The sequence below is a fragment of the Diceros bicornis genome, chromosome 13 (genome assembly GCF_020826845.1).
Source record: "Diceros bicornis minor isolate mBicDic1 chromosome 13, mDicBic1.mat.cur, whole genome shotgun sequence".
Lineage (NCBI taxonomy): Eukaryota > Metazoa > Chordata > Mammalia > Perissodactyla > Rhinocerotidae > Diceros > Diceros bicornis.
Genome location: NC_080752.1, coordinates 41,963,658 through 41,988,282, shown reverse-complemented (window position 1 = coordinate 41,988,282; position 24,625 = coordinate 41,963,658). Strand labels below are relative to the sequence as shown.

Here is a 24,625-nt window from a genome sequence, read left to right as displayed (position 1 = left end):
AGGATCTGAAAGACAAGTAGAAGTCAGCTCGGCAAAGAAGCCGAGAAAGGCATTTCAGGCAAGGGGTCAGCGCTGGCACCGCACAGCGTTAGAACTGGCGCCGTGGACCTGGGAACGAATGGCGGATAGCTGCGGGACGGGAGAGTGGGGCGAGGCCCCGCCCCCTCGGGGCGCTAGGGCTGTGATTGGCCAATAGAGATGTGTTGGCTAGCTGGCGCCTTGATTGGCCAGTCCCAAGGGAGGGGGCTGAGCCTCCCTTCCTCCTCCCCCCGCCCCCCCCCCCCGGCAGGTGCAGAGTCCCCTGGGAGCAGGGCTGGGGTCTCAGCTGGTCCCTCCTAGGGCTTCTCCAGGCTGCGATACTTCTTGCGCAGCACGGACACCGAGTCCTTGAAGAGCACTGGGTCCAGACGGAGGCGAGAGGACACCAAGGGCATGCGGCCGAACCCTGCCGCCAGCTGGTTGATGCAGTCGCGGACTGGGGGCTGCGGCTCCAGCCTGGGCCCCCGGCCCTCAGGCGCCTCAGAGAGAGAGGAGAAAGGCGTTGGAGGGTTCTCTGTCCTTGCGACACTCCTCTGTCCCCGCGGCAAAAAGGATTGGAGTAGACGGTGAGAGGGAATCCTCCCTCTCTTCCCCACCCAGTGCCCTCCCAGTGCCGATCTGTCTCCCTGGATCCTCACCAGTGGAGGTCTGGCCTCCTGGTTCTGCTTCCTATACGGCACCTTGATAGGGGGCAGCTTGGTGACAGTCGCTACTAGGAAGTTCATCAGGACGTCCACACAGGTGGGTGCTTCATCTGCCAGGGTCCTCAGAGCCTTGGGCAGGGAGTGAGTGAAGAGTGTGTGGTAATACCTGGGAGAGGGAAGAGGACAGGGAGAGGCTGCAGCCGAGTTCACCCCCCCCCCCAGGCCCCCTTCTCTTCCCTCTCCCTTTCAGCCCAATCCCTAAGCTTTCGAAAGCCCTGCCCCCCTCTCTGAGCCCTGGCCACCCCAGAGAGCTCCCGCTCCAAGTACAAACTGCCCTCCACTGTTCCATGCTCGGTGGCTTATCTGCAGCCAATGGTGTACTCCCTGCCCCTCTCTCACAGCTCCTTGGGGCCCCCACCCCTGGGCTCTGAGGTCTGAACTCAGACAGAGCCACATTGAGGGGAGGATCAGCTGGTTCCAAGGCCATCAAACATGGCAGTCCCAAGACCAGTTTCAGGAAGGCTGTGGGTTCACCAGGCTGCTGCTGCTCCACGTGAGCCTTGCTTCTCACAGCCCACCCTGCAGACATTAGGGGCATTCTTCACTCTACTGAGAATTTCCTGCAGAGCTCCTAGGTAAATCTACAAGAGGTTCCAGGTTACACACATTTGGTTTAAACATGTTTAAGGAACTCCTCTAAAGAGGCCCTCCAGAATTCAATCCCTGTCCCAAAACCAGGGCGCATCAGGCAGCTTCTAGAAGGCCTGGAACAGTCCCCAGTCCATCACACACACATTTATAAAGCATCAGTTCCATTCTCTTGTCACTCCCTGCCCCACCAAACCCAGACCCTGTCCATACCCTCTGCATGGCTCTACTTAACACCAGCTACCATTTGTTGACCATCTGTGTGCCAAGGACTTCTTTTGGTTTTCTCATTTGATTATCACACCAGCCGTGTGAGGTGAATACATTTTACAGAAGAGGAAACTGAACCTCAAGAGAGATGAAGAGACTTGTCCATCACACAACTGGGAAGTGGCACATCTGGGCCTTGACCCCAGATCTCTGGGCTCTAGGCTGATTGCCGTGTTCACTCCCATGCCACCCTGCTCCTGGGTCAAAGAGGGGGACTCTGGCCCTCTGATCCCAGTGCCAGGGCCATCATCTGTACCTATGGTAGAAGGCAGCCGAGGTGAGAACCATGGAGAATTCGTTGGCCCTCTCAGCAGTGTAGCCCCAGCCACCTCGGGCTTCATCCCAGAAGTGGCTCCACGTCAGAAAGCCCACCATCCGCTCCGGAAAGCTCTGCCACACCACAAAAGCAAAGTCCACCTGGGGAGATATTTAAGTGAGCTGTGAGGAAGGACTTCCCAACCAGCCAGGAACATCCAGAGATATGGAGACAAGGCCAGTCTGGCCAAGGGGACTCAGGGGAGAAGAGATGGGAGCATGAAAATTTCCAGGGGATTCTTAGGGGGACTTTGCTAACTGGGAGCTAGAAACAATGCTTTTTCAGTTGGGAGCTGAAAATAATGTTTTCAAAAGAGTCTGTGGAAAGCTCCTATTAGATTTCTAAGGAAGAGGCTGATTGGCTCGCTGGAATGTTTTCAAAAGCAGGAGGCTGGACCTCTTGGCCTCTGGTCCTCCCAGCTGTGGGAGTTTAAGGGGCTGCCAGGGCCCTCAGCTCTGTCCCTATCCATACTGGGCTCCTCCCAGGCCCCGTCCTCACCTCACTTGTGGAAAGACTGCTGTGGGCATCAAGGCTGAGGATGGCGTCGCTGCTGATGGCACTGTACGGGAAGAAGCGGTCACTGACCTGCAATGGGAGGGAGGTGAGGGCAGCTCAGCTGTGGGAACCCTCCCCAGGCTCCCACAGTGAATATCTAAGTATCTGTTAAGCAGGAGCCCTTGCAGCCATGGTGTAGAAGGACGGGCGGAGAAAACAGCAAGGCTGCCCAGAACTTGGACCTGAGGGACTCATTTGACCTCTCTGGACTTCAGTTGCTCCTTTGGAATGGGGCAGTTGGTGTCTAGAGGCCCTTCCAGTTTTGACACCTCAGGATTCCTCTGTTGTCACATGAGATGCTCACCTCAACCCTGGCAGGGGTTGTCAAACATCCTTCGTTTGAAAGAAACAGGTCCAGAGAGATGAAGGGACTTGCCCAGAACCATACAGCAAGCAGATGGCTCACACCATCCCAGGTTCCCAGAAGCCACCCTCCTCTGGCCCAGTTTGCTGCCGTTTGTCCATATTTCCTCTAGATCCCAGGTTTCTCTTCCATCCCTCATCCGAGACATCCAACCTACTCCCTCTCCCTTCTAGCATCACAGAAAACCCCAGTTCTCTGGAAGCACAATTCACCAAGGCCAGGGATGAAAGAGAATCATCTCTGTTAGGCCTGCAGCCGGAACCCACTGTCTGATTTCTTCAGGCCCAACTTGAAGTCCAGCTTTGGCTCAGGCTCACCTAAAGCACCCTGTGTGTGCCCTCCCCAGTTCCCAGCATTCAGGGGCCGAGCAGCCCCCCACACACCCGGTCCCCATCCCTCACCTTCCTGTGCCCCTCACTGACTGTCAAGGGCACTGTTGTCTCCGGCCACCTGGGTGGGGGCGGCTTCTCGCTGCTCCAGAGAACCAAGATCTAGGAGGAAAGGGGTGTGTTCCTGAAGGCTGGGGCAGAAAACGGGGGTCCCAGGAGTGATCTTTCTCAAGGTGGAAGAGGTATGGGAGATGCTGTCTATGTGATTTTGGGAGGAGAGTTTAGTTGAAGTTGAGCTCCTTTCATTGCTGCCTTGTTTTTGCCTCTGGGCTTCTGGAAGGCAGGAATTCCTGTGACATGAAGGTAGCTACCTGTGGCATTAGAAAGCAAGAGAGCCAGTTGTGGTAGCCCCAAGCCTGGGCCCTGACTCTGTGCCCCATCCCCATCTTCTCTCAAAGGTTCTCATTCTCTTCCTCCTGCTCCTTTATCAGTCCCAGCCCAGCTCAAATGTCCGTCTCTGGAGCTGCTCTATCTGTGCCCTGGCTGATCTAACTGCTTGCTCTTATTCTCAAGCATCTATCTGGCTTCTCTGGAAGTGAGATTTAACAGTCTGCATGCTAGGAAATGCTAACTGAATCCGGGTCTGGGGCAGAATCCTTTCCTGCTTTTTCTCTGCATCCTCAGCATCTAGTCCAGGGCCTGGCGCTCACAAAAATGACTGCTGGATTAATAAATGAATGAATGCCTGTATATTTACTTCTCCAGCCTCCTCAAGAGGGAGGGAGGGATGGGGGTGGAGGAAAGGAACAGGAACCTTGGGGCTTAAAGAAGAAGTCAGCAATGACACTTGAAAATCCTTCCCGTGCCTTCCCCCAAAATGTGTGGTTATCCTTGGGGCCTAGATGTCTTGGAAGGCCCTACTCTGTCCCTTGCCCCCACCCTGGATCTCGGGACCCCAGCTGGCAAGGGGGCAGACCTGGGCACAGTGCTGGGAGCCGGCCACCGCCTGGATGAGCTTCAGTGGGGGCTTGCCTGGGGCCCCCACCCAGATCAGGGCGCTGAACCTGCCCACAGGGCGAGAGCCTAGGGGAATGAGACACAGACTATTAGGGTGGGAGGGGACAGAACCCCCTGGAGGTTCTGACCTGAGCTGGGGACTTGGGAGCCAGGAGAGATGTTGGGGATTTGGGGAGGGGCTAGGTGGAGCTCTCTGGTTGAGGCTGCGGCAGACTTGGGGGGAGTTGACTAGGAGAATTCAGGTTGTCCCATCCCCAGGGCATACCCTGTTGTATGTGGTAGAAGGGGAAATCCGAGAGGCTTGTGGAAAAAGTAGGCAGGGCCAAGAGTGCCCCTGGGGGACTATTCCACTGTAGCGAGGGGTGAGCAGATACTCCCAAGATCCGGTCCTGAATAATCTATGAAATGAGAGAGGGCTGTGCAGAGGGAGTGGCCAGTGGGCCGTGGGCAGGCTCTGAGGCTGTGAGGACGTGGTGTAGCCCCCCCCCCCCTTCAGGCTCTGAGGAGGGCAGCAGCTGCATCACCAGATCACTGGGGACAGAAGGATTCAGATGCAGAAGTCCAGAGGAGGGGGCACTCGGTGATGGTGTCCAGAGGTGGCAGATGGTGGCAACCTGCTGCCTCCTTTTCCTTCCTCACTCATGGCAACATCACTAACAGGTCATGACATTCTTTCCAGACCCAGAATCTCTCCCAACATAGTGCCCCAGGCAGCCACTACCCATCAACTAGAATTGAGACATGCTTTGAAATCTATTTGCCACAGCTGTCCCTCTACAGATGGGGAAACCGAGGTCAATATTGGAGAAGGAACTTCTCCAAGAGCTCAGAGCCAAGTCTCAGATTCAACCCAGGAGCATCTTCAAGGGGGAAGCCCAAACACGGGGGCAGAGGAGGTAAGTGGAGAGGGGTGGGGATGAGGCAGGAGCCAAGCGCCAGGGCCCCCATCAGGTGAGTCCCCCTCACCTCCAGAGTGGTGTGGATGACCTTCTCCACTGAGGAGAAGTAGGCATCCCATAGAAACTGGGTCTGCTGGCGCAGGGCGAGGACCCGCGTGAGGGGCATCTCCTGGAGGGCAGCCAAGACCTGGGGCAGAGAGGGAGAAAAGGAGAGGGCATGGGGCCGTATCAGGCCCCGACTGACCCTGGGGTGGGGACAGCCTAGGTTGGAGGTCTGGGAACCAGAAACCCTCTCCCACAGTTCTCCAGGTGGCTCAGCAGCAGCCACCATTGGCCAAGTCCCAACTAATTTAGCAATCTAGAGTTCAAGGGTCACACAGAGCTGAGTATAAATGCCACTTAGTAACCGTGTGACTGTGGACAAGGTACTTAACCTCTGTGAGTCTGTTTCCTCATCTGTAAAGTGGGGATAATAATAGTACCTGCCTCAGAGGGTGGTTGTGAGAATTAAATTAGATGATACATATTAATTGCTTAGCACAGTGTAGAGGCTTTAGGCATATGGTAGCTATTGTTATGAACTCCCCACAACACTCTCGCTTCTCAGGGGATTCAAGGCTCACATATATGTTTTTCAGAGCAGGCAAAATGAGTTTCATCAGATGGAAAAGTCACTGTGCATTTTGCTTTCCCACCCCAAGCTCCAAGAGCGCACTCAGATTTTGGATTTTTTGTGGCCTTCCCTTAAATTGGATATTTAAGCAGTCATGGACCACTAAGACTGGGTCCATGGAGATCATCAGGTCTAACTTATCCCATTGTACAGATGGGGAAACTGAGGCTGGGAGAGGCTCGGGACTTGCTCTCAGAACCCCCTGGAGTCTCTGCCTCCGTCTGATCCTATAGGAGCTCCAGAGGCTTGGGGCTGGGGGCAAAATCATCAGTATACACAGATGGGGGATAGGAATGAGGACTGAGGCCAGCCTGGTGGCCGGGATCCCGGGGTCCTCCCATGTCCTGGGTTCAGTCCCACCCCATGGGCAGGGCCCTGAGCTACCTGAAGTGGGAGCCTCTCGTCAGCTATAATGGCTGCCTTGGTCCAATCGATGACCTCAGAGAAGGGCAGCTCCCAGTGAGGGCTGAGAAGCACAGGGATGCAGCCAGCCTGGGGGGTAGGGGGGTCAGTGGGGAACCCAGTCCCACCCTGCGCATACTCACCCCCCTCCCAGTTCCAAGTCAGCAGCTGCTGCTCTTGGGGGCAAGCAGCAAAGAGGAGAGGAAAGTGGGTTTTTTAGGGGGACGGTTGTTCTGCAGAAGGTGCAATGAATGTGGCCTCAGGCACACTTGAGTCTCAGAGTAAAGGAGGGAGCAGCTTACTGCCCCTGCCCACTGGCCGGGGCCCAGAGTACCCTGCCAGCTCAGGACTGTGGGGGGACAGGGACAGGGGGTGCCCAAGTTGGGGTTGTACCTGCAGGGCTTGGAGGAAGTGCAGGGCATCAGGATGGCGGCCAGGGATGAGGCAGAAGGTGGCATTGGGTAGCGTTGCCCCAGGGTGGGTCCTAAGAAGGCACAGGAGGAGGTCCTGCATATATGAGGCCTGAGACAGCTGCCCCTCTCCCCACCTGGCTCCCTTGATGGCCCCCCAGCCCCCCACACCAACACTCCCAAATTCACAATGTGCAAACCCACCATCGGTGGGTGTTCTTATAAGTTAACAAACACTCATGCACTCACACACCACTCACTCACACACTAACACAAACACAAGCCTCACCCAGGGTTGGGCGAGGAGGCAGGAGCCTGGGTTCCAGCTCTGCCTCTGCCCTTGGTGGCTTACACACCTCCCTTCCCTTCTCTGGACCTCGGTTTCCTCATTTGCAAAATGGGAGGTGGCAGGACCTGCTGTTTCCAAGGCCTTCTCTGACTTGGTCTTGCACATGTTTGCCTTCCCATGGCTCTGCCTCACGCAGACTCTCGGGCAGCCCTCACCTGCATGGCCTCCATGCCCTGCCCTCCTCCCATCCCCAGAGCCCAGGCCCATGAAAGGCTCCTCTGTCATGAGGTGGGCTGGGCCCCCAGCCTGGAACCACACAGGAAGCTGCTGCCCGAGGCCCCCTTGCCCAGAGGACAGGCCTTCTCTGTTCCTCCCACCTCCTCCCCCCAGCCCGAGGGCCATATTCAGGCTATGTGTGCCCGTGGAGGGAGGGGCAGGAGCCACAGCCACCTCCCTGGGACTGCCCACCAGGGAAGCAGCGCCCATGGGGGCAGGACTCCGGGCTCACAGGCCTGCTCAGAGTGGGACTGATGAATAGGACCCAGAGGGTCCCAGGACCCTCCTCAGCTACAACCTATCTGGTTCTGAGTCTGAACCTTCAAGAAGCAGTCCTGCTTCTGGAGTACTTAGCCTCTGGACCAACCCCCATTGAACAGATGAGGAGGGGGTTGAGATTAGTCTCAAAAAGACCCAAGGACTGGCTCAGGGTCTCAGAAAGGGTTGGGGCAGAGCTGGGTTATTTGAACTACCCTAGAGCTGCTGCTTCGGGGTCTCCCAGAGGATCCCTGCCTTCTTTCTCCAATGCTCAAGTGTCCACCAGGTGTCTCCTGTAAGAAGCCACAAGTTAAACAACAGGACACACTCCACCTCATTAAAAGCCACAGCACCAGCAAGCTACAGCCCTCTCCCCCTCCCCCAAAAAAGCCCTAAGAGATGGGAAGCCCCTAAGTTTAAGGCTTCAGAGAACCCAGAGCAAAGAGCGTGCTGAATAAACTGCACCCCTCAGTCGTCATTAACCTCCACCTCCTCTGTGTCTTTGCATATCCATCTTCCTCAGCCTGGAGCCCCCCTCCCTGCCTTGCAATTCCTCCTACTCAGTCTTACTGTTTGAGCTCAAACATCACCTCCTCTGGGAAGCCCTCTTTGATCTCTCCAGAGAAGGCTCCCTCCTCTCTGCTCCCACAGCCAGTGTATGCACTGTAGTAGTAAAGAGCCAAGCTAACCTCTATTGAGCACGTGCTTTCTTCCAGGCACTGTTCTAAGTGCTTTATATGCATTAACTCACTTCATTCTCACAGCAACCCTATGAGACATGCGCTCTTAGTATCCCATTTTATAGATGAGGAAACTGAGGCCTAAAGAAGTCACACAGCTCTGAAGTAGAGGAGCCAGGCAGGCAGCTTGCACAGCCTCTCTCTGCTTAACTATGTGGGTCATAACCAGTGACTTGTCTGTCTCTGCTACGAGATGGAGCTACTTGAGGGCAGGGGCTGTGCCTCCCTCCTCTCCGTATCCCCAGGGCTTAGCAGAGCATCTGGCAGAGAATGGACGCTTAATGGGTGCTTAATGAATGCTCAGTGTGCAATAAAGGATAGACCCAGGACCAATGGATCAAATGTCTGAAAGGTTAGTTTCAGCACAAATTCTAGTAATGGAGCTGGCTGGGAGTAGCCAGTGAGTGGCATTGGGAGGTGGTGAGTTCCCCATCAGTAGAAGTAACTAAGGTAACTAAGGTGTTTGCCAGGGGGCCTCAGTGCCCAACGCTGGAGTTAACGTGGCTCCACTCATGGCCCCAGGGCTCAACTGGGGCCTGGCCACAGTCAGGGCTACATTGTGACTTCCATCTGCCCTAGGCACTTTGGTCTCTGCGCCCCCTCTGCCATAAAAAAAATTATATGCGATAACTGTGTTGGTATAAAAATGAATATATTAATATTAGATATTAAAACATTTTCTTCTCCTTAAAAGTTGTTTTTCTTCTGATTTTCAAAGAAACAAAAATATTTTCATGGACCCCTAAAAATATGGGTCCTGGGCACTGTGCCTTCTGTGCCCCTTGGAGACGGGCCAGGGGCCTTTAAAACATGCAGTGAATTTATGTAAAAAAACAAAAAAAACCCAAAAAACAGGGAAGAGCATATATACATGTTTGTACCCACACAATACCTCAGAAAAGAGAAACTAGAAACAGTATTTTGGCTCCAGGAAGGAAAACTGGGTGGCCAGAGACGGGAGGGAGGGCGTTTTTACTGTATACGCTTTTGTGCCTTTGGAATTTTGTACCATGTGAATGAATTCCCTATTCATAAAAATAAATAAATAACAATTTAAATGGGTGGAGGCTTATTCCAGAGCAGCAGGAGACTGTTCAACAAAGGTGGAAAAACACGGGCTTTGGAGCCAGAAGTGCAGGGTTTAATTCCAAGTCCGCTGCTGCCGATCAGAAACGTGAGGGAGGCCATGGTGAATCAAGGAGCTTGTCACCAAGGGCCCTTGACACCCCTCCCCCTCTCTGAGCCTCAGTTTCCTGTTCTCTGAAATGGGGATAATAATGCCTCCCTTGAAGTGTGCTTGAGAGGGTAGCCATGACTTATGGAGAGGGGCTGCCACAGCACATGGCCCAGGGCAAGCTCTCCCCAAATGTTGGCTCCCTCCTCTTCCCCCTCCCACCAGCAGAGTGAATGTGGGACAGTGGCGGGGATTCTGAATCGCCTCTTTCTCTAGCCAGCACTTGTTTATTCAGGCCACCTTCAAGGGGCTGGCCCTGTGGCTGTAGGCTTTCCTCTCTCGCTCTGTCCCTATACTGTCTGGCTGGCTCAGGCCGCTGTCTGGCACTTCAGGGTAACTGAGGCTCAAGCTACCCTAGAGATGACAAGCCCTTTTGCTTGCAGGTGGGCTGAGGCCAAAGACAGAACTTCTTGAAGTTCAGAGGACAGTTAGAGGCTGCCAGGCCTCACACCTTGGAAACAGACTTATCAAAGAGGCTCTCAGAGGGTGACCCACGCTGATTAGAAAACCTTGGCCAGGGCTGGCCCCATGGCTTAGCGGTTAAGTGTGCACACTCCACTACTGGCGGCCCAGGTTCAGATCCTGGGCGCGCACCGACACACTGCTTCTCCAGCCATGCTGAGGCCGCGTCCCACATACAGCAACTAGAAGGATGTGCAACTATGACATACGACTATCTACTGGGGCTTTGGGGAAAAAAAAAAGGAGGAGCATTGGCAATAGATGTTAGCTCAGAGCCAGTCTTCCTCAGCAAAAAGAGGAGGATTAGCATGGATGTTAGCTCAGAGCTGATCTTCCTCACAAAAAAAAAAAAACAAAAAACAAACAAACAAAAAAACCTTGGCCAGTTCTGGCCAATTCTGGATCAATCAGTAAACATTTAGTGAGCACCTGCCTACTGTGTGCAGTTCCCTAACTTTCAGTTTCTCAAAGAAATTCAGGCTGAAACAGCTTTTAGATTGACCAGTAACCAGTTGCATTTAGGAGTAACTGAAGTCAGCTGAAGGAAGAACTTCTTGTAAGCAGGAAGAGCTAAGTGCCTGCTCGGAAAAGTGGGGTGGGACAGACAGCCTTGTCACGAAAGGTGAGCTCTGTCTGAGCTCTGAGCTTCAGGTGCCTGGGGCGATCCCCGACTTTACTGGTTACTGCCGAGGATGTCCACTAGGGTGGGTCCTGGCAGAAGGGCCGTGAGGGCAGACGGGGGCAATTCTGTTCTTTCCCCTGGCTTCGAGGCTCCCTGGAGGCCATGTGCCTTCAGGAGGCAGAGGGATTCCATTCTCACAAGAGCCCTTTGGCTGAGAGAAGCCCCAGAAGCCCCAAGCAGAGGCAAAAATGGAGCTTGGCCACATGAAGAATTCCTGGGAGGGAAGTGGAGCTCGGAATGGCCTGTGTTGTTCTAGCAGAGGGAGGGAGCAGGGAAGGATTCTAGAACGACAGGTTCCGACTCAGGTCTGCCTCTGGAGATAGGGAGGGAACTCTCTGCTGCAGGGGCCCTGGACAACCTCAAAAGGCTTTCTTTCTTGCTTTCCCAGCCAGCCTTTGGATCCTGCTGGCCTCCTCGGGGTGCAGAGGGATTAGGGTGCTAAGAGGTTAACTACTTTATCACCTGAGTTGTGTCACTGCAACTAGCCCAGGTGGAGAGAAGTTTCTGAATGAGCTCTCCACGTCCCATAGGCCCCCATGCCCCTTATATGTATTCATGCACTCTCACTGGCAGGAAGTTCTTCTGTACGTCTGATCTAATTCATGTTTGCTGTAACCAAAGGCTGTTTCCTTGAAAATTAATCCCCAAAATTAGACATAGGAGCAGCTTCCATCTGTGACCAGTTACTAATCTCCATGGCTCTGAGGCATTTGACGGGGTTGATCATAAACTCTTGCTTAAAACACAGAATTCTAATTCTGAAGGCTACCAAGACAGGCAATTCTGGATTAAAATACTGGCTGTGCTGTTTCTGGCTGGGTGGCCTCAGACAAGTTACTTAACCTCTCTGAGCTTCAGCATCTGGTACACAAACACTTAAATGATAGCAATTAGTATATTTTATTATAATCATTATTTATAAAAGTACTTAGCACAGAGTAAGCACTATAGAAGTATATATTAAATAAAATATTAGGGAAGGAGGGATTGGAACAAGAGAAAAAGAGTAAGTAGGAGTGAGACATGTTTTATGTTTTTAAAAATCCCCAAGGGAGAACTGCAAAACTTGCCTTGGACACCCGTTGTGGCAAATCACCATCTTGGTGCTAGTGTTCTCTGTTCTCTGCTGTCTAACCTGACTCCCTCCTGCTGCAGCTGAGGCCTAAATTTACCAGGACTAGCTGGTTCTCCCATCTCAATCCTGCCCTCCACTGGGCCTCTGGGCTTGCTCCCATCACAGACCCCTCCCATCCAGCCCCCAAGGGGAAAAGTCCACTTACAGCTTGGGTCCATGGTTCTGCTCACAGCGCCCATCCCAGGGGCAGGCAGAGAAGTTGGTGCCTGCCGTGTGCCACCCACCCCTCTCCTCTGCCAGGGCTAGCTGGGCCACCCTGGGTTGGGGGCTGTGCTGCTGCAGCTGGCCAGGCGGCCCACCTCGCAGTGGGTGGGCTTCAGGGAGAAGCGGGAGGGCCACGTCAAAGCCGTGACGGAAGGTGTCCACTGTGGGGCTGGCCTTGGCCACCATCGCCTGTCCCAGCTGGAAGGTCCTGGGGCAGGGGGCTGGGTGGAGACTGAGGACCAGATGGTTCCTGCCCCCATTCCATTGCGGGGGCACCGGGCTGCACTCTCCAGCTGGGGTGTCGGGGCTGAGGAGGAGGAGGAGGCAGGCCTCGGCAGGGCTGGATGTGTGGTAGCGGGAGCCCTCAATGGAAGCCAGGATCCTGCGGCGAGTCTCCGAGATCAGTCCAGCTGCCGGGTACACGAATACCTTGAGGCCGCCACCCTTGCACTTCGAGGTGTCAAAGCAAGCTCCCCAGTCGCAGCTGCCACCACGGGGGGCTTGAGGAGGTTGAGGGACATCTTCCAGGAGCTCCCTAGGCTGGGAGAAACTCTGCAGGAACTCTGCATCCAGCCAGTGGGGCCAGCCTTGGGGGGTCCCTGCCCAAGGTCTAGAGGGCACTGCCAGGCGGAGAAGGGGGAAGAATCCCAGGAGGATGAGGAGCCAAGAGGCCGACAGTGCCAGCCAGAGGGACTTTCTTCTCCATGACTGCATGTGGCCACCCACAGCCAGGGCTGGCGGAAGCAGGAGGAACAGGGGCCTGAGGATGGGCCGCTGGAGCTGGAATCACCCTTCTAGTTCAGCGCCCTCATTGTACAGATGGGAAGACTGAGGCTCAGGGAGAGCAGGCTGTCGGCGTAGGGTCAACAGTAAGTCACCGGCCGGCCAGGCACCAGGAGGCCAGGTAGGACCCAGCTTTCTAGCTTTGCCTTCCTGCTGTCAGGACTCTGCTTCCTCGGCCTTTGGACAACCAAGCCAGCCTTTGCCCTCCCAGCAGGGCCCCCTGCTCCTGGATACTGCTCAGGCTGTTGCAACCCCTGTCCAGACTGCAAGGCTGTGTCCTTCTGCCCTCCTGGCTGCACCCCCTGACCTTGGCCTCAGCGGAGAGGAGGCCCGTCTGCCAGGCCATGGGGGACCCGTCAGGGCTCCCACAGGAGGCGGCTTGGCCAGAGTGCAAGGCTGGATGGAACCAGGGATGGCCTCCCCAATCCTCCCCCTGCCTGAGCAGCCCCTGAACAGCCCTGGCCGTCCCTGTGCCCAGAGGCGGGCACTCCTGGGCTGCGGGCCCTGCGGCTGGAGCTAAAATTAGACCCTGCGCCCCATGTGGGCTATCAGGGTCAGCTGAGGTCAAGGCCTGGGTGCAGCCAGTGCCCCTGCCTTAGGGACCGGGAGGGCTGTGGGTGCTGGTCCTCTCCCACTCTGTTGCTGTCCCCAGCTCAGGCAGCTCTGTCCCTCCTCCCCCAACTAGCAACTGGTCCTGCACCATCTGATTGGAGCTATTACGGTACACAGGCCAGGGACCCTGGGCCAAACCTCTGTCCCATGGCCCCCAAGCCCTGCTGGTTTCTTCTCCCGGTCCCCCTCGGGGCAGCAGTCTGACCAATCTGACCAATCTAGATCTCTTTCCTAGTGGCGGCCTGGCTCCTCCCCTGCCAGCCCTGATTTGCTCCTGGCTGGGAGGCAGGGTCTCCACTTAACCCCTTCCAACCCAGATTCCTCAATTGCTAATAATAATAACCAGCAGGGTCCACAGCTCACCGTTTGCCTTGAGCTGTCATAGCCTCTGTCTCTGAATGATCACATCAACCTTCCAAGGCCGAGGTTTATCACTGTTATTTTCTACAGATGAGAAAAGTGAAGGTCTGAGAGGGAGTGGTATCTTTCTAAGGCGACTCAGCTAAGAAGTGGCAGTGTGGGGATTTGGACCCTGAGCTCCTGACCCTAAGCCATAGAGTTTCACACTGGTCACCCCAGCTGGGTCTGAGTGTGGGGAGTCTGCAGATCAACAGATGAGGTAAGTGAGGTGTTTAGCGGCTGAGGCGGGGGGAGGCAGGGTATCGGGTAAATTGTTCCCCACTATTCCCAGGATTGGTCCCTCCTCCTTCAGCACCCCTTACCCGCGATCTCATCCAGCTCCAGCCTTTTCAGGACCCCTCCTGGCATCTTTCACTCAGGTGCATAGGTCTGCCATTGCCTGGAGTTCTGTAGGGAAGATCTTGATGCTTATTCCAGCCCATATGGGAAGTTCTTCCTGAGGTTGAACTTGATTTTTCATCAGTCCACACCACTTTGAGGGTTTCCCCTGCTCCGTGCCTTGGTCTGTGCTCTGTGAGGGGAGTGGGAATGGGTGACGTTGCCCATTTAGGAAGCGCCGAAGTGATGGGGGAGACGCAGACGTGGCTGCCAGGAGACCCAATCTAATGAGGGAGGCCACAGGGAACCAGGCAGACCTGGAATGGATGCTCCTTCTACCCCTTACTAGCTGGATGATGTTGGGCCTCTGTCCCCTCATCGCTAGACTGGGGATAATGATATCCATCATGAGATGGTTGCCAGGTTAAATCCAGGCCCATCTCATGGGGGTCTTCAACAAGTGGCAGCCTCCTTTCTTTGCTGGCCTTCCCCTGATCTCAGGGGGCCGCTACTCTGACGAGGGGGCCACCATGGGAATGTTATGCCCTTGGTGGGCAGCCAGTCCAGGGGTGGGGCACAGTTCATTCACTCAATAATGTCCTCAAAATGGCCAACAAAGAGGGAATCTGGCCTCTTCACACGACAGGGTCAGTCTCTCCCTGCACGCATCAGGTTCTCCCCTGCGAAGGGAGGACTTTGCACATGCTGTTCGCTGCTCCTGCCGTTCACCTTCCTCTGCTAACCCTTCCTCATCCTGCAGGAATCAACCGAAGGCTCCCTCCCTACAGGCAGTTTCCCTGACTCTCCTCAGGCTGGGTTAGGGCCCTCTTCTAGGGTCTCATGCCATTTCTTCATCCCTCTATCCCTGTACTCATTCATTCATTCATCCAACAAGCACTTGTAGAGTACTAAATGTGGACCAGGTTTTGTGCTAGGCATGGGGATAAACACTGAATAGCACTAACAGCTGGCGTTCGTATTACACTTGCTGTGTGCCACACTCAGCTCTAAGTGCTAGTGTATTTGCTCATTTAATCCTCTCCTCTGGGGACTTGGAGGAAGATATTATTATTGTCCCCATTTTATAGATGGGGAAACAGAGGCCAAGGGAGCTTAAGTAACTTGCCTAAATTCCCATACCTTAGCCAGGATTTGGACCCCAGCAGTCCATTCCTTTAACCGCTGCACCATTCTACCTCCTGAGGGAGACAGACACGGCCTCACCGAGTTCACTGTCCTGGAGAGAGACCATTAATCAGGCAATGACAGAATGAGGGAAGGGGGACTGCCTACCCCAGGGGCCAGAGAAGGCATCTGAGGCAGTGGCACCTCCCCTGAGACCTGAAGGACAACAATATGTTTTTTAGAAAAATCACTGTGGCTTGCTCGGTGGGAACAGACAGAAAATGGCAGGAGTGGAGGCAGGGACAGCTTTTTTTAGGGGTCTGTCACCCCACAAGTCATGCATTTGCTCATTCCACAACTATTTAATGAGCCCTTACTGGGGGCCAGGCAGGTTCCAAGGGCAGTGGACAGGCGGACAAAATCTTGTCTTCCCAGAGCTTACATTCCAGGGAGGGGAAATCAGCAATAAACAAACCAAATAAATAAAAGATCTCGTATGTTATTTGGCAATAAATGCTGCGGAGAAGGGGAGGGGCTGCAATGTGAAACCGGAGGATCAGGGCAGGCTGCACTGAAAGCTGACATTTGAGGTCAGGGAATGAGTGGGGTGTTTTTCTAGGGGAAGTTCATTCCAGGTGGGGAAGCAGTGCCTGCCACGTGCCAGGCATGATCTGACCTTGTTTTCACAGCACCCTCGGACTGCAGGGGCCAGGCTGACGTTGGGGCAGAGACAGAAGCAGGGAGCCCTTTGGGGTCAGGTGAGCCATGATGATGGCTTGGACTGGGGTGGCAGGAGTGAAGGGGGTGAGAAGTAGTTGAATTCTGAATATATTCTGAGCCAGGGCACAACGACAGACGTGCTGATAGACTGGATGTGAGGTTTGGCCTGAGCCACAGGTGGGATGGAGTTGCCATCATCCAAGATGGGGAAGACTGAGGGGGGAGCCGACTTGGAGGCTAGGAATCATGGCTCATTCATCCTTCCCACCCACAGCACTAGTATAATAAATGTCCAACAAATGCTTGTCGAATGAGTGAATGGATGGATGGATGGACAAAGTTGGGAGGACTAGGAGGCCAAGGCCAGCTGGTGAGGGGCTTGAGGGGGACACCTGATCCTGCCCCAGCTCCCCCACCCCCAGCCCTGGGCACTCTGGCTGGCTCATGCCCATGCCCACACTTGTGTACATACACAAGCCCTCTCCTACCTTCATCCCTGCAGGCGAGGCTCTCAGGGCAGCTGGGGCCTGGGCTTGTCTGGACTGCGAGTCACACGGTTGCCGTGGGGCTTGGATAGAGGAGGAGAAGGCAGGGCGTCCTGGCAGGCAGGACTGAGCTGGGCTCACCCTAAAAATACAGCTCTGGGGTCTGCCAAGGGCTTTGGGGCCTCCATCGGGCTCTTCAGGGCTCATCAAAGCCCCCAGGAGTTCCTGTCCTATACCTGGTCTCTGATCAGTGGGATAGAAGGCAACACTTTGGGGAGAGGAAAGTGGGACAGGGCAGGAAGGAGAGGACAGCAGTGAGGGGGAGGAGGGGAGGAGGAGGGGAGGGCCTGAGCTCTGGTTCAGTGTGGGGAGGCTTCTGAGAGGAGGCAGTAGACGGGTTTCTGCAGGGCAGGGATGACGCAGACCTTCATGTGGATTTGAGGATGAGGAGGTGCTCTGGGTGGCATCCTGGAGCTCTGAGCACTGCAGTGTTTGTTTCATGGCCCTGGTGGTATCATGCTGTCTGGAGGCTGCCTGAGCATGGGGTTGCTTCCTGCCTGAGGTGCCAGGTGTCATATTGGCCAAGGTGCCCAGGCAGAAAATGGAACTAAGATCACTGCATTTGATCTGAAGTGTTCCCTCTTTGCACCCTGATTCTGTCTTCCTCCCACCCTTCCTTCTCTAGGTTGGGCCTGAAATCTCCAGAAGGAATATATCTAGTCTTCCAAGAAGAAGGGGCCTGGAGCACTATATAGTGCTGTGGTTGAGAGCACAGCTCAGGTGCTCTTAACAAGCTGTGTGTTCCTGGGCAAGTTGCCCCACCTCTGTGTGCCTTTTTTTCCTCATCTGTAAAATGCTGATAATAGCTCCTTCCTCAAAGGCTTCCTGGGAAGAAAATTAAATGAGATAATGAACGTACAACATTCAGCCCACCATGCCTGGCACAGAGCAGGCACCTAACAAAAGGTAGACTCTGTCCCTCCTCAAACCCAGGGGGCGGTGAGATGACTTGCCCAGGGGGCACCGAGCGGTCCGTCTGGGGTAGATCAGGACCAGGACTTGGTTTCTCCCTCCGGCACCCATGTTTTGCCTGCTGCACCTCCATCTCTGTTCAGGAGGAAGGAAGATGCTTGGAGCTCCAGGAGACGATCACCGTGGAAACCCATCTGCTGCTTCTTGTCTGCTGCTGTTTGTTCCCCAGCTCTGAGCTGCCTGGGTGTCTCACGCAGAACTAACAAGTGCAGGGGGCTGGAGGCTGTGGCAGCCTCTGGGGTCTCAGCTCTCACTTGGTTGAGCACAGATAACCCCAACCAGTGGTGAATCCCCAAGGGACCCCACGACATGAATCCAGCTGCAGCTAAAGTGAGTTTGACCCGCTTGGCTCCACCAGGATGCAGAGCAGTTCCTGCCCATAATGGATAACCCACACCTAGACCCCACCTGGGGGAGTGCCAGGGGAGCAGCCCAGGGGACCCGGAGATGGGAGTTGGGGAGAGCAGGTCTGGCCTCTTCTCGTCCCCCCAGCACTGCTGCGTGACCTTGGACAAGTCACATCCTTTTTTCTGGGCCTTCAATTTCTCATCAGCAGCCTAACATAGTAGCAGGATAAGGCTTTCCAGAGCAAAAAGATCTGGAATTCTTACTTAGAAGTAATTCTGACACAAGTTGGTAGGTCAACCCTTCTTTTTCGCATCCTATCAACACTTGACTTGGTTAAGGAAATACAAAACTTGGAAGTGAGACAATGAGGAGACTGTGTGACCTTCATCGGTCCACTGAGCATCATCTAACAAGCCCCCAGGGGTCATTTGACTCCCCATGTGTTTGGGCCTAGACATTTTGTGTCTGAGAACTAAGGTGCTAGTTTGTAGAAAACAGATAAGATACAAATGATTTGTGTATGACAGTGATACAAATCATTTCTGACCATTAGAGATCACCCCAAAGGTTATAGCTTGTGCACTGTAGGGCATCTGCAGTTTGGAATCTGACCAGCAATCTTATTCCAGCATTCTCTGTGCTTCATTGACGATCATCAATGAGTCCTCTGAACCAGCTTTGTCATCCTGAGAGTTTCCTCATGGATGAGTGAAATACAACTTTGACACACGCTCACTATGCATTTGTATGATAATTTTTTTAATGAATTATTATTTTTTTAATTTTTATTTATTTATTTTTTTTCCCCCAAAGCCCCAGTAGATAGTTGTATGTCATAGCTGCACATCCTTCTAGTTGCTGTATGTGGGATGTGGCCTCAGCATGGCCGGAGAAGCGGTGCGTCGGTGCGCGCCCAGGATCCGAACCCGGGCTGCCAGCAGCAGAGCGTGCGCACTTAACCGCTAAGCCCCGGGGCCGGCCCCGAGAATTTTTTTTAACATTTAGAACATTGTGATCTGATAGCTCACTGAACCTCATTTTCCTCTTCTGTAAAATGGGGAATTTGAGGGAGGGGCTGACACATGTGTGACCATGTGACAGGCACTGTTGAGCTCTTCAGATCCATGACTTCATTTAAGCCTCACAGCAAAACTGCCAGGGCTGGCGGCTATCCTCCACATTGTACAGGTGAGGTTAGTGAGGTTCAGAGAGGTGAAGTGATTGCCCCAAGGCTACACAGGTAGTGAGAAACAGCGTGGATTTGAACCACTGCATCGCAGGGGGCTGATTCCTGCTTCACAGGTATACTGCAGGGCTCCTTGAGTGAGATGACACAGGGAAGGTGCTTGGTAAGCTGGACAGGTGTGCACACATGTGAATAATTACAGTCAGCCCAAGGCTGCATTCCAACCAGCCACACCTAGACATGTCCCCAGGTCTGGGTTCCCCTCCCCTGGGAGGTGGGTCTCTGCTTCCTGTAGGGTGGGTTTCTGTTACCTGGAGAAAGCCAGAGGAGGACTGAGATGAGCAGTCATCGCTGGGCCAGCCTCTCGCACACAGGACACCGTCCCTGCCTGAAACTGCAGGCTGAGCTTTCAGCCCTGGCTGCTCCTTTGGGGCCTGTATTCCTGGGACAGGGGTCTGGGGAACAGCAGGACTGGACAGGCCAAGAATGCCTGGTCTTGAAGTCATTCTGTTCCATCCTCCTGAGTGTTTGCCCTGATTTAGACCCTCTCTGAAGGCTCCAGAAGCCATGCCCAGCCTCCCCCAAGTTCCTAACCCCTCCCAGAGCAGCCCACACCCAGACACCTCCACCTCAGCCCTGGGTGCCAAGGGGTTAATCAGTGGAGGCAGTTTGGCAAATGTTTACCTAGCAGGCAGGCTGCTTCAAACCTCAGGTAATTAACAGCCTGCTTTCCAAAGCCAAGGCAGGAAGATTTATTTCTCCTCTCCTCCCTCCCCAGGGATGCCGCTTGGCAGAGTAAACACAGCTTTGTGTTGGCTCTTTGAGGAGATGCCTAGCGGAGGGGGTGGGGAGTGGTGCTGGGGGCAGGGTTCAGGCCTAGGGGAAGCAGGCCCAGAGGTGGGCTCCAAGGAGATGCAAGGGGCTCAGTCCCATTTCACTGGGACCCTCTCGACCCTGGTGCTTCTCCATGTGGCCCCTGTGACATGGCATGCCCCCTCCTCTTGGATCTGTGAGTATAACAACTGTCTTTTCAATGGCAAACATCTCCTGATCTGCTGGCCTTGCCATACCTAAATAATAATAAAACCTATATTTTAAAACAAACTCCCTCAGTGGCTTCTATCACAAAGAATAAAATCCAGGCTTCTTTCCGTGCCTTAGAAGGCCCTCCGTGGTCTGGTCCTGCCTGCCCTCCATGACCTCGTCTCCTGCCCCCTCCCTGGCTCACAGTACTCCAGCCCCACTGCCTTCTTTCTACTCCTTAGACCCAGCAAAGCCATTTCTACCTTAGGACTTGTCCTCTGGCTGTTCCCTCTGCCTAGAACGTTCTCCCAGAGCTCAGCATGGGTGGCTCCTTATCGACATCCCAGGCTCAGTTTACATGTCACCTTCTCAGGCGTTCTCTGAACACCCACCTTCAAGGAATAATAATAGCTAGCACTTCTTGGTTGTTTTCCATTTGCCAGGCACCATTTTATTCACTACCCATGTATTCACTCTTAGAATCCTCCCAACAACCCTATAAGGTAGGTTATTATTATTTCCATTTTGCAAGTGAGGAAACTGAGGCTCAGAGAGGTAAAGTGACATGACCAAAGTCTTACAGCTAACAGGCGGGGGAGCTGGGACTCAAACCCAGCAGCCCATTTCCAGAGTCCACACTCTGAACCACTGCGCCTTATTTCCTGGTGCAGAGTAAGTTCATAATAACTATCAGCTATTATTATTATTATTCCTCTTGACAGAGGCTGAATTTCACCCACCCATTTTCTTTAATTGAATTCGAACTCCTTTAGGCAAGTCACTCACTGTCCGGTTTGCCACAGTCCCTCCTGCTCCCTATTGTCTTACACCAATTTACCTGACTTGCTTGGACCCTGAAGGCATTCGTGTTTGCAACCCCTGCTCTGGGTGCCTCTTACCCATTCACTCATTCTTTTTACCAACACCCACTGTGCCACGCGCTGTACTAGGCTCACAGAGACAAATAAGATGGCAACCTTGCCCTCAAGGAGCCCATGGCTGTGTGGGGAGGCAGATCTGCACACAGGTCCCTTCACTGCATTGTTATGTGTGCTGTCACAGGGATGTCAGTGAGAGTTAGGGAAGCACCAAAGAGCACAGGGGGATTCAGCCAGGAAGGACTTCCCAGAGAAAGTGACATCTCTGCTGGGCTTAAAAACTGGACAGGAAGCAGATGGGAAAGATGCCCCACAAGCAAATGAACACAGCACCAACAAATGCACGGAGGTGGCTGGGTACATGCATGTCTAGGGAGCAGCCGGTCACTTTGCATGAGAAGGAGGAGTGAATCTGACTGGCTGAAGGAAGTTGATCCAGATCTTGAAGGGCTTCTGGGCTTCTGGTAAGGACTGCACCCTTTGTCATGGAGGCCGAAAGCAGTCCTAGAAGGATTTTAAGCAGGGACTGACACGGTATCGTTGGTAAGGGTTCCACCCCCTCCCCACCTGCATTTTCCCAAATGCTGAGAACTTGGTACCCGCCAGGCCAGCTCATGTTCTGCAGGCTGGCAAGCCTTTACCAGGCATATGAGGAGCTTGATGATAACAAGGCTGGGGGCCAGGAACTCAGGCCTTCCTCAGCCTCTGGGTGTCCCTGAACTGGCCTAGCCTCCAAGAATCATTTTTGATGGGAGATTCTGGGAAGCAGGATGTAGCTAAGGCCAAGTAAACTCCTGAAGGCATGGAAGGAGCCAGAAAGTAGGAAAGGTAATGCCCTCACCAGTTTTCCCCTCCAGGTAGGGGTGGGCAGGCTGCCCGGTCCCTCCCTTTGCAGGAAGCCCCCTCAGACTGGCCTCCTTCTTCTGGGTTCCATGGTCCCTCCTCATCTCAGCTGGGGCTCCGGCAACTGCCTTGGGGGATATCTCCCCAGCTGTCAACTGTAGGCCTGACAGAGGGGGAATGTTGGAGCAGCCTCAGAGACCCCAGTTCCTCCCCTTTCTCTCCAGCCAGGCATCAAGGTATGGTAGCAGAACAGGGAGATCTGCATTTCCATCCTGGCTTTGCCAGTCATTAACTATAAGACCTCAGGTAAGTCACCTGGGCTCTGTGAACCTGTTTCCTGACGTGCAAACTGGGAATGGCACTACTGACAACTTGGAATTATTGTGCCAACCGAACAAGATGGAGTATGCGAAGAACTTGGCACAAACACGATTCTCACCAGTGCTGGCTGCTGGCCGCCGGAGTTCATCAGGTGGAGGGTGGCAGCGATGGAGTGAAGGTGGACGTTGGATGGACCATGATGGATTCAACACATGTTTCGGCAGAGGAGACAGCAGTTGCAAAGGCATGGAGGGTGACAGGGCGTGGCAGGATTGGAGAATGTTATGTTCCCAAGCTCCAGCTATGCCTGGAGCAAGGGGTGGCTGAGAATGAGGAGATTGGAGATGAGACAGGAAAGATCAGCTAGGGTCAGGATGGGAAGGGCCTAGAGCGGGGCTAAAGGGCTTGGGCTCCACCTGCGGGCTCCTTGTCCTGTGGCGTGGCAGTTAGGACTGTGGACTGTGATCCGTGTGGACCTGGACGCAAATTCCAGTTCTGTCACTTGGTTTGGTGGCCTTGAGCAAGTCATTTAACCTTCTGTCTTAGCTTGAGTTCACCCAAAAGCAGACTCTGGGACTTGGGGGCTGGCATTCTGCTTGGGAGGTGATTTCAAGAAGCAGAAGTGAGGGCGTGGGGAAAGCATTAATGTGCGAGTTCCTGCTGCGAGCAGCTGGGTTTAGTTCCCCTGGGGACTCTTTGAGAGACAGTATGAAATGCACTTCAAAATCAACCTATCTGAGGATGGGGAGGCATCAAGTCTCTTGATGGAAGAAGGTTGCCCTTGGGGTGGGTAACACCCTCCCCCTCCTTCCTGGTTCATAGATGCCTAAGAAAGCCCTTGGGCAAGGAAGCAGAAAGAAGCAAGACCTTGAGTGGAGGGGCTCTCAGCTTGCTGGAAACCACCACACTGGCAAGGGAGCTCGTAGAAGGGATTGGCGATGTGAGGCAGGTAGCAACACCATCTACTATTACGTCTCGAAGACTGCTTGCTTCTCTGAAAAATAGAAAGAATATGACATACTTTCCAGGAGGACTAAATGAAGAATTTGCAAGTGCCTAACGACATGTCTGACACATAGTAGATAATCAAGAAATGGTGGGTATGGTTGGGCTCATGCCAGCTCCTCAGAGAAGCCTTCCCTAACCATCCTATTGAGAGAAGCTCACTCCTTTTATTCTCCGCCAAAGCATCCTGTCTATTTCCTCCAGAGCATTTAACATAGTATGGAATCTTCTCGGTTATATGTTTGCTTATCATCTGTCTCCCCTGACTAGAACGAAAGCACCATGTGGACAGGGAATTAATCTCTCTATTCACTGCTTGAGCTCCAGCACTGAGCACAGTGCCTGGGACACACTAGGTGCTCAATAAATATTTTTTGAAGGGAAGAATTATTATGGTAACAATAAGAGAAGGACAGTTCCTGTTCTCGACCTTTATTAAGCAGATATTCTGCCTGTTAACAGGATGTTAAAAGAGGATTCATCCAGACTCCTGCTGGGTCCCAATGCTGAAAACAATAGGTGCAGCTATATTCAAATCAGGACCCAAGTCAATTCCTCCATCACTAGGCCATTGCCTACTAACTTCCAGGCTGTGATACAAGAAAGAGCTAAGAGTATTCTAGCAGGTTTCCACTAAAGGGCAAGGGTATTTGGGGAGAGCTTGTTTGAAGACAGTGATTTGAAAAGAATAAAGCCATCACATAATTTTGCTCCTTCCCAGAGTCAGAGTTATAGAGAGAGAAGCTAATGAAGTCTAAACTTCAGAGTCCCTTCTGAGGCCCTGGGACTGTGTTTACGCAGTCATTTGTTTTGTGAAACCTGAAAAAGTAAGTTATTTTAAAATTCTTTTTCTTAAAGAAGGTCCCTCCGAATTGTATAAGCTTCAAGCCCCAAAATACCTGGATCCTATCAAAACACCTCTGCCCGCTATCAAATCCAAGCAGTTTAAGTAACCAGTGATCCACGGGTTAGCTCCTTTAATCCTTGTATCAACTCTATAATGTAGATACTATTGTTATTCCCATTTACAGATGAGGAAACCGAGGCTTGGGGAACAGTCGTTGCCCGAGATCTCACAATTAGGAAGTAGTAGATCTGGGGTTTAAAGTCTGTAGCCTGTCTCCAGAGCCCAGACCCTTAACTATAATGCTTTCCAATGGTATATATTTGTTTTCTTGTCTACTTTTCCCACCAACCATGAGGTCCCCGAGGACACGAAGACAAGGCATTTCCACACACCCAGCACCTAGCCCAGAAGAGACATCAACACATATTGGTATGTAAGAAAAAGAAAAGCAGGCCCTGACCTCCAGGATCTGGCCTGGCACTCACAGCTGGGCCTTGGTGTTTCTGGCTGAACATAATTTCACAGAACATAACATCAGACAAGGCCACTCTGTGACTATGATGGATCAAGACACAAACAGGACCACTCCATAATCATGTCTGAACACAGACAAAACATGAACATGGTCCAAACCACAAAAAGGACCACCCATCCCCCTATCCTGGCTAATACTGACTATTGCTTCTTACTAATGACACCTTTAACTTTTGTCTGGTCTTCCCTCCTTCTGGATAAAATTTATTAAGATCCCCAGTCACAGAATTACCCCGACTTCTTACAGCATCTACAGAGCAAAGCCCTGCCTCCGTAAGCCCTCCCTGAAATCATCTAAC

At 53.3% G+C, this 24,625-nt stretch overlaps 1 protein-coding gene across 1 annotated transcript; it reads right to left on the bottom strand.

The window, feature by feature from the left end:
- Positions 1-290: 290 nt before the first annotated feature.
- On the bottom strand, positions 291-13,409 carry EXTL1 (exostosin like glycosyltransferase 1). The gene is made up of 11 exons (XM_058553296.1): positions 11,788-13,409; positions 6,550-6,640; positions 6,139-6,246; positions 5,149-5,268; positions 4,448-4,580; positions 4,142-4,248; positions 3,238-3,327; positions 2,416-2,502; positions 1,858-2,018; positions 678-849; positions 291-518 (listed from the first exon to the last, which is right to left on the bottom strand). Exons 1-11 carry the CDS (start codon positions 12,558-12,560, stop codon positions 336-338), a joined length of 2,025 nt encoding a protein of 674 aa, XP_058409279.1. The 5' UTR covers positions 12,561-13,409; the 3' UTR covers positions 291-335.
- Between the last annotated feature and the right edge of the window lie 11,216 nt (positions 13,410-24,625).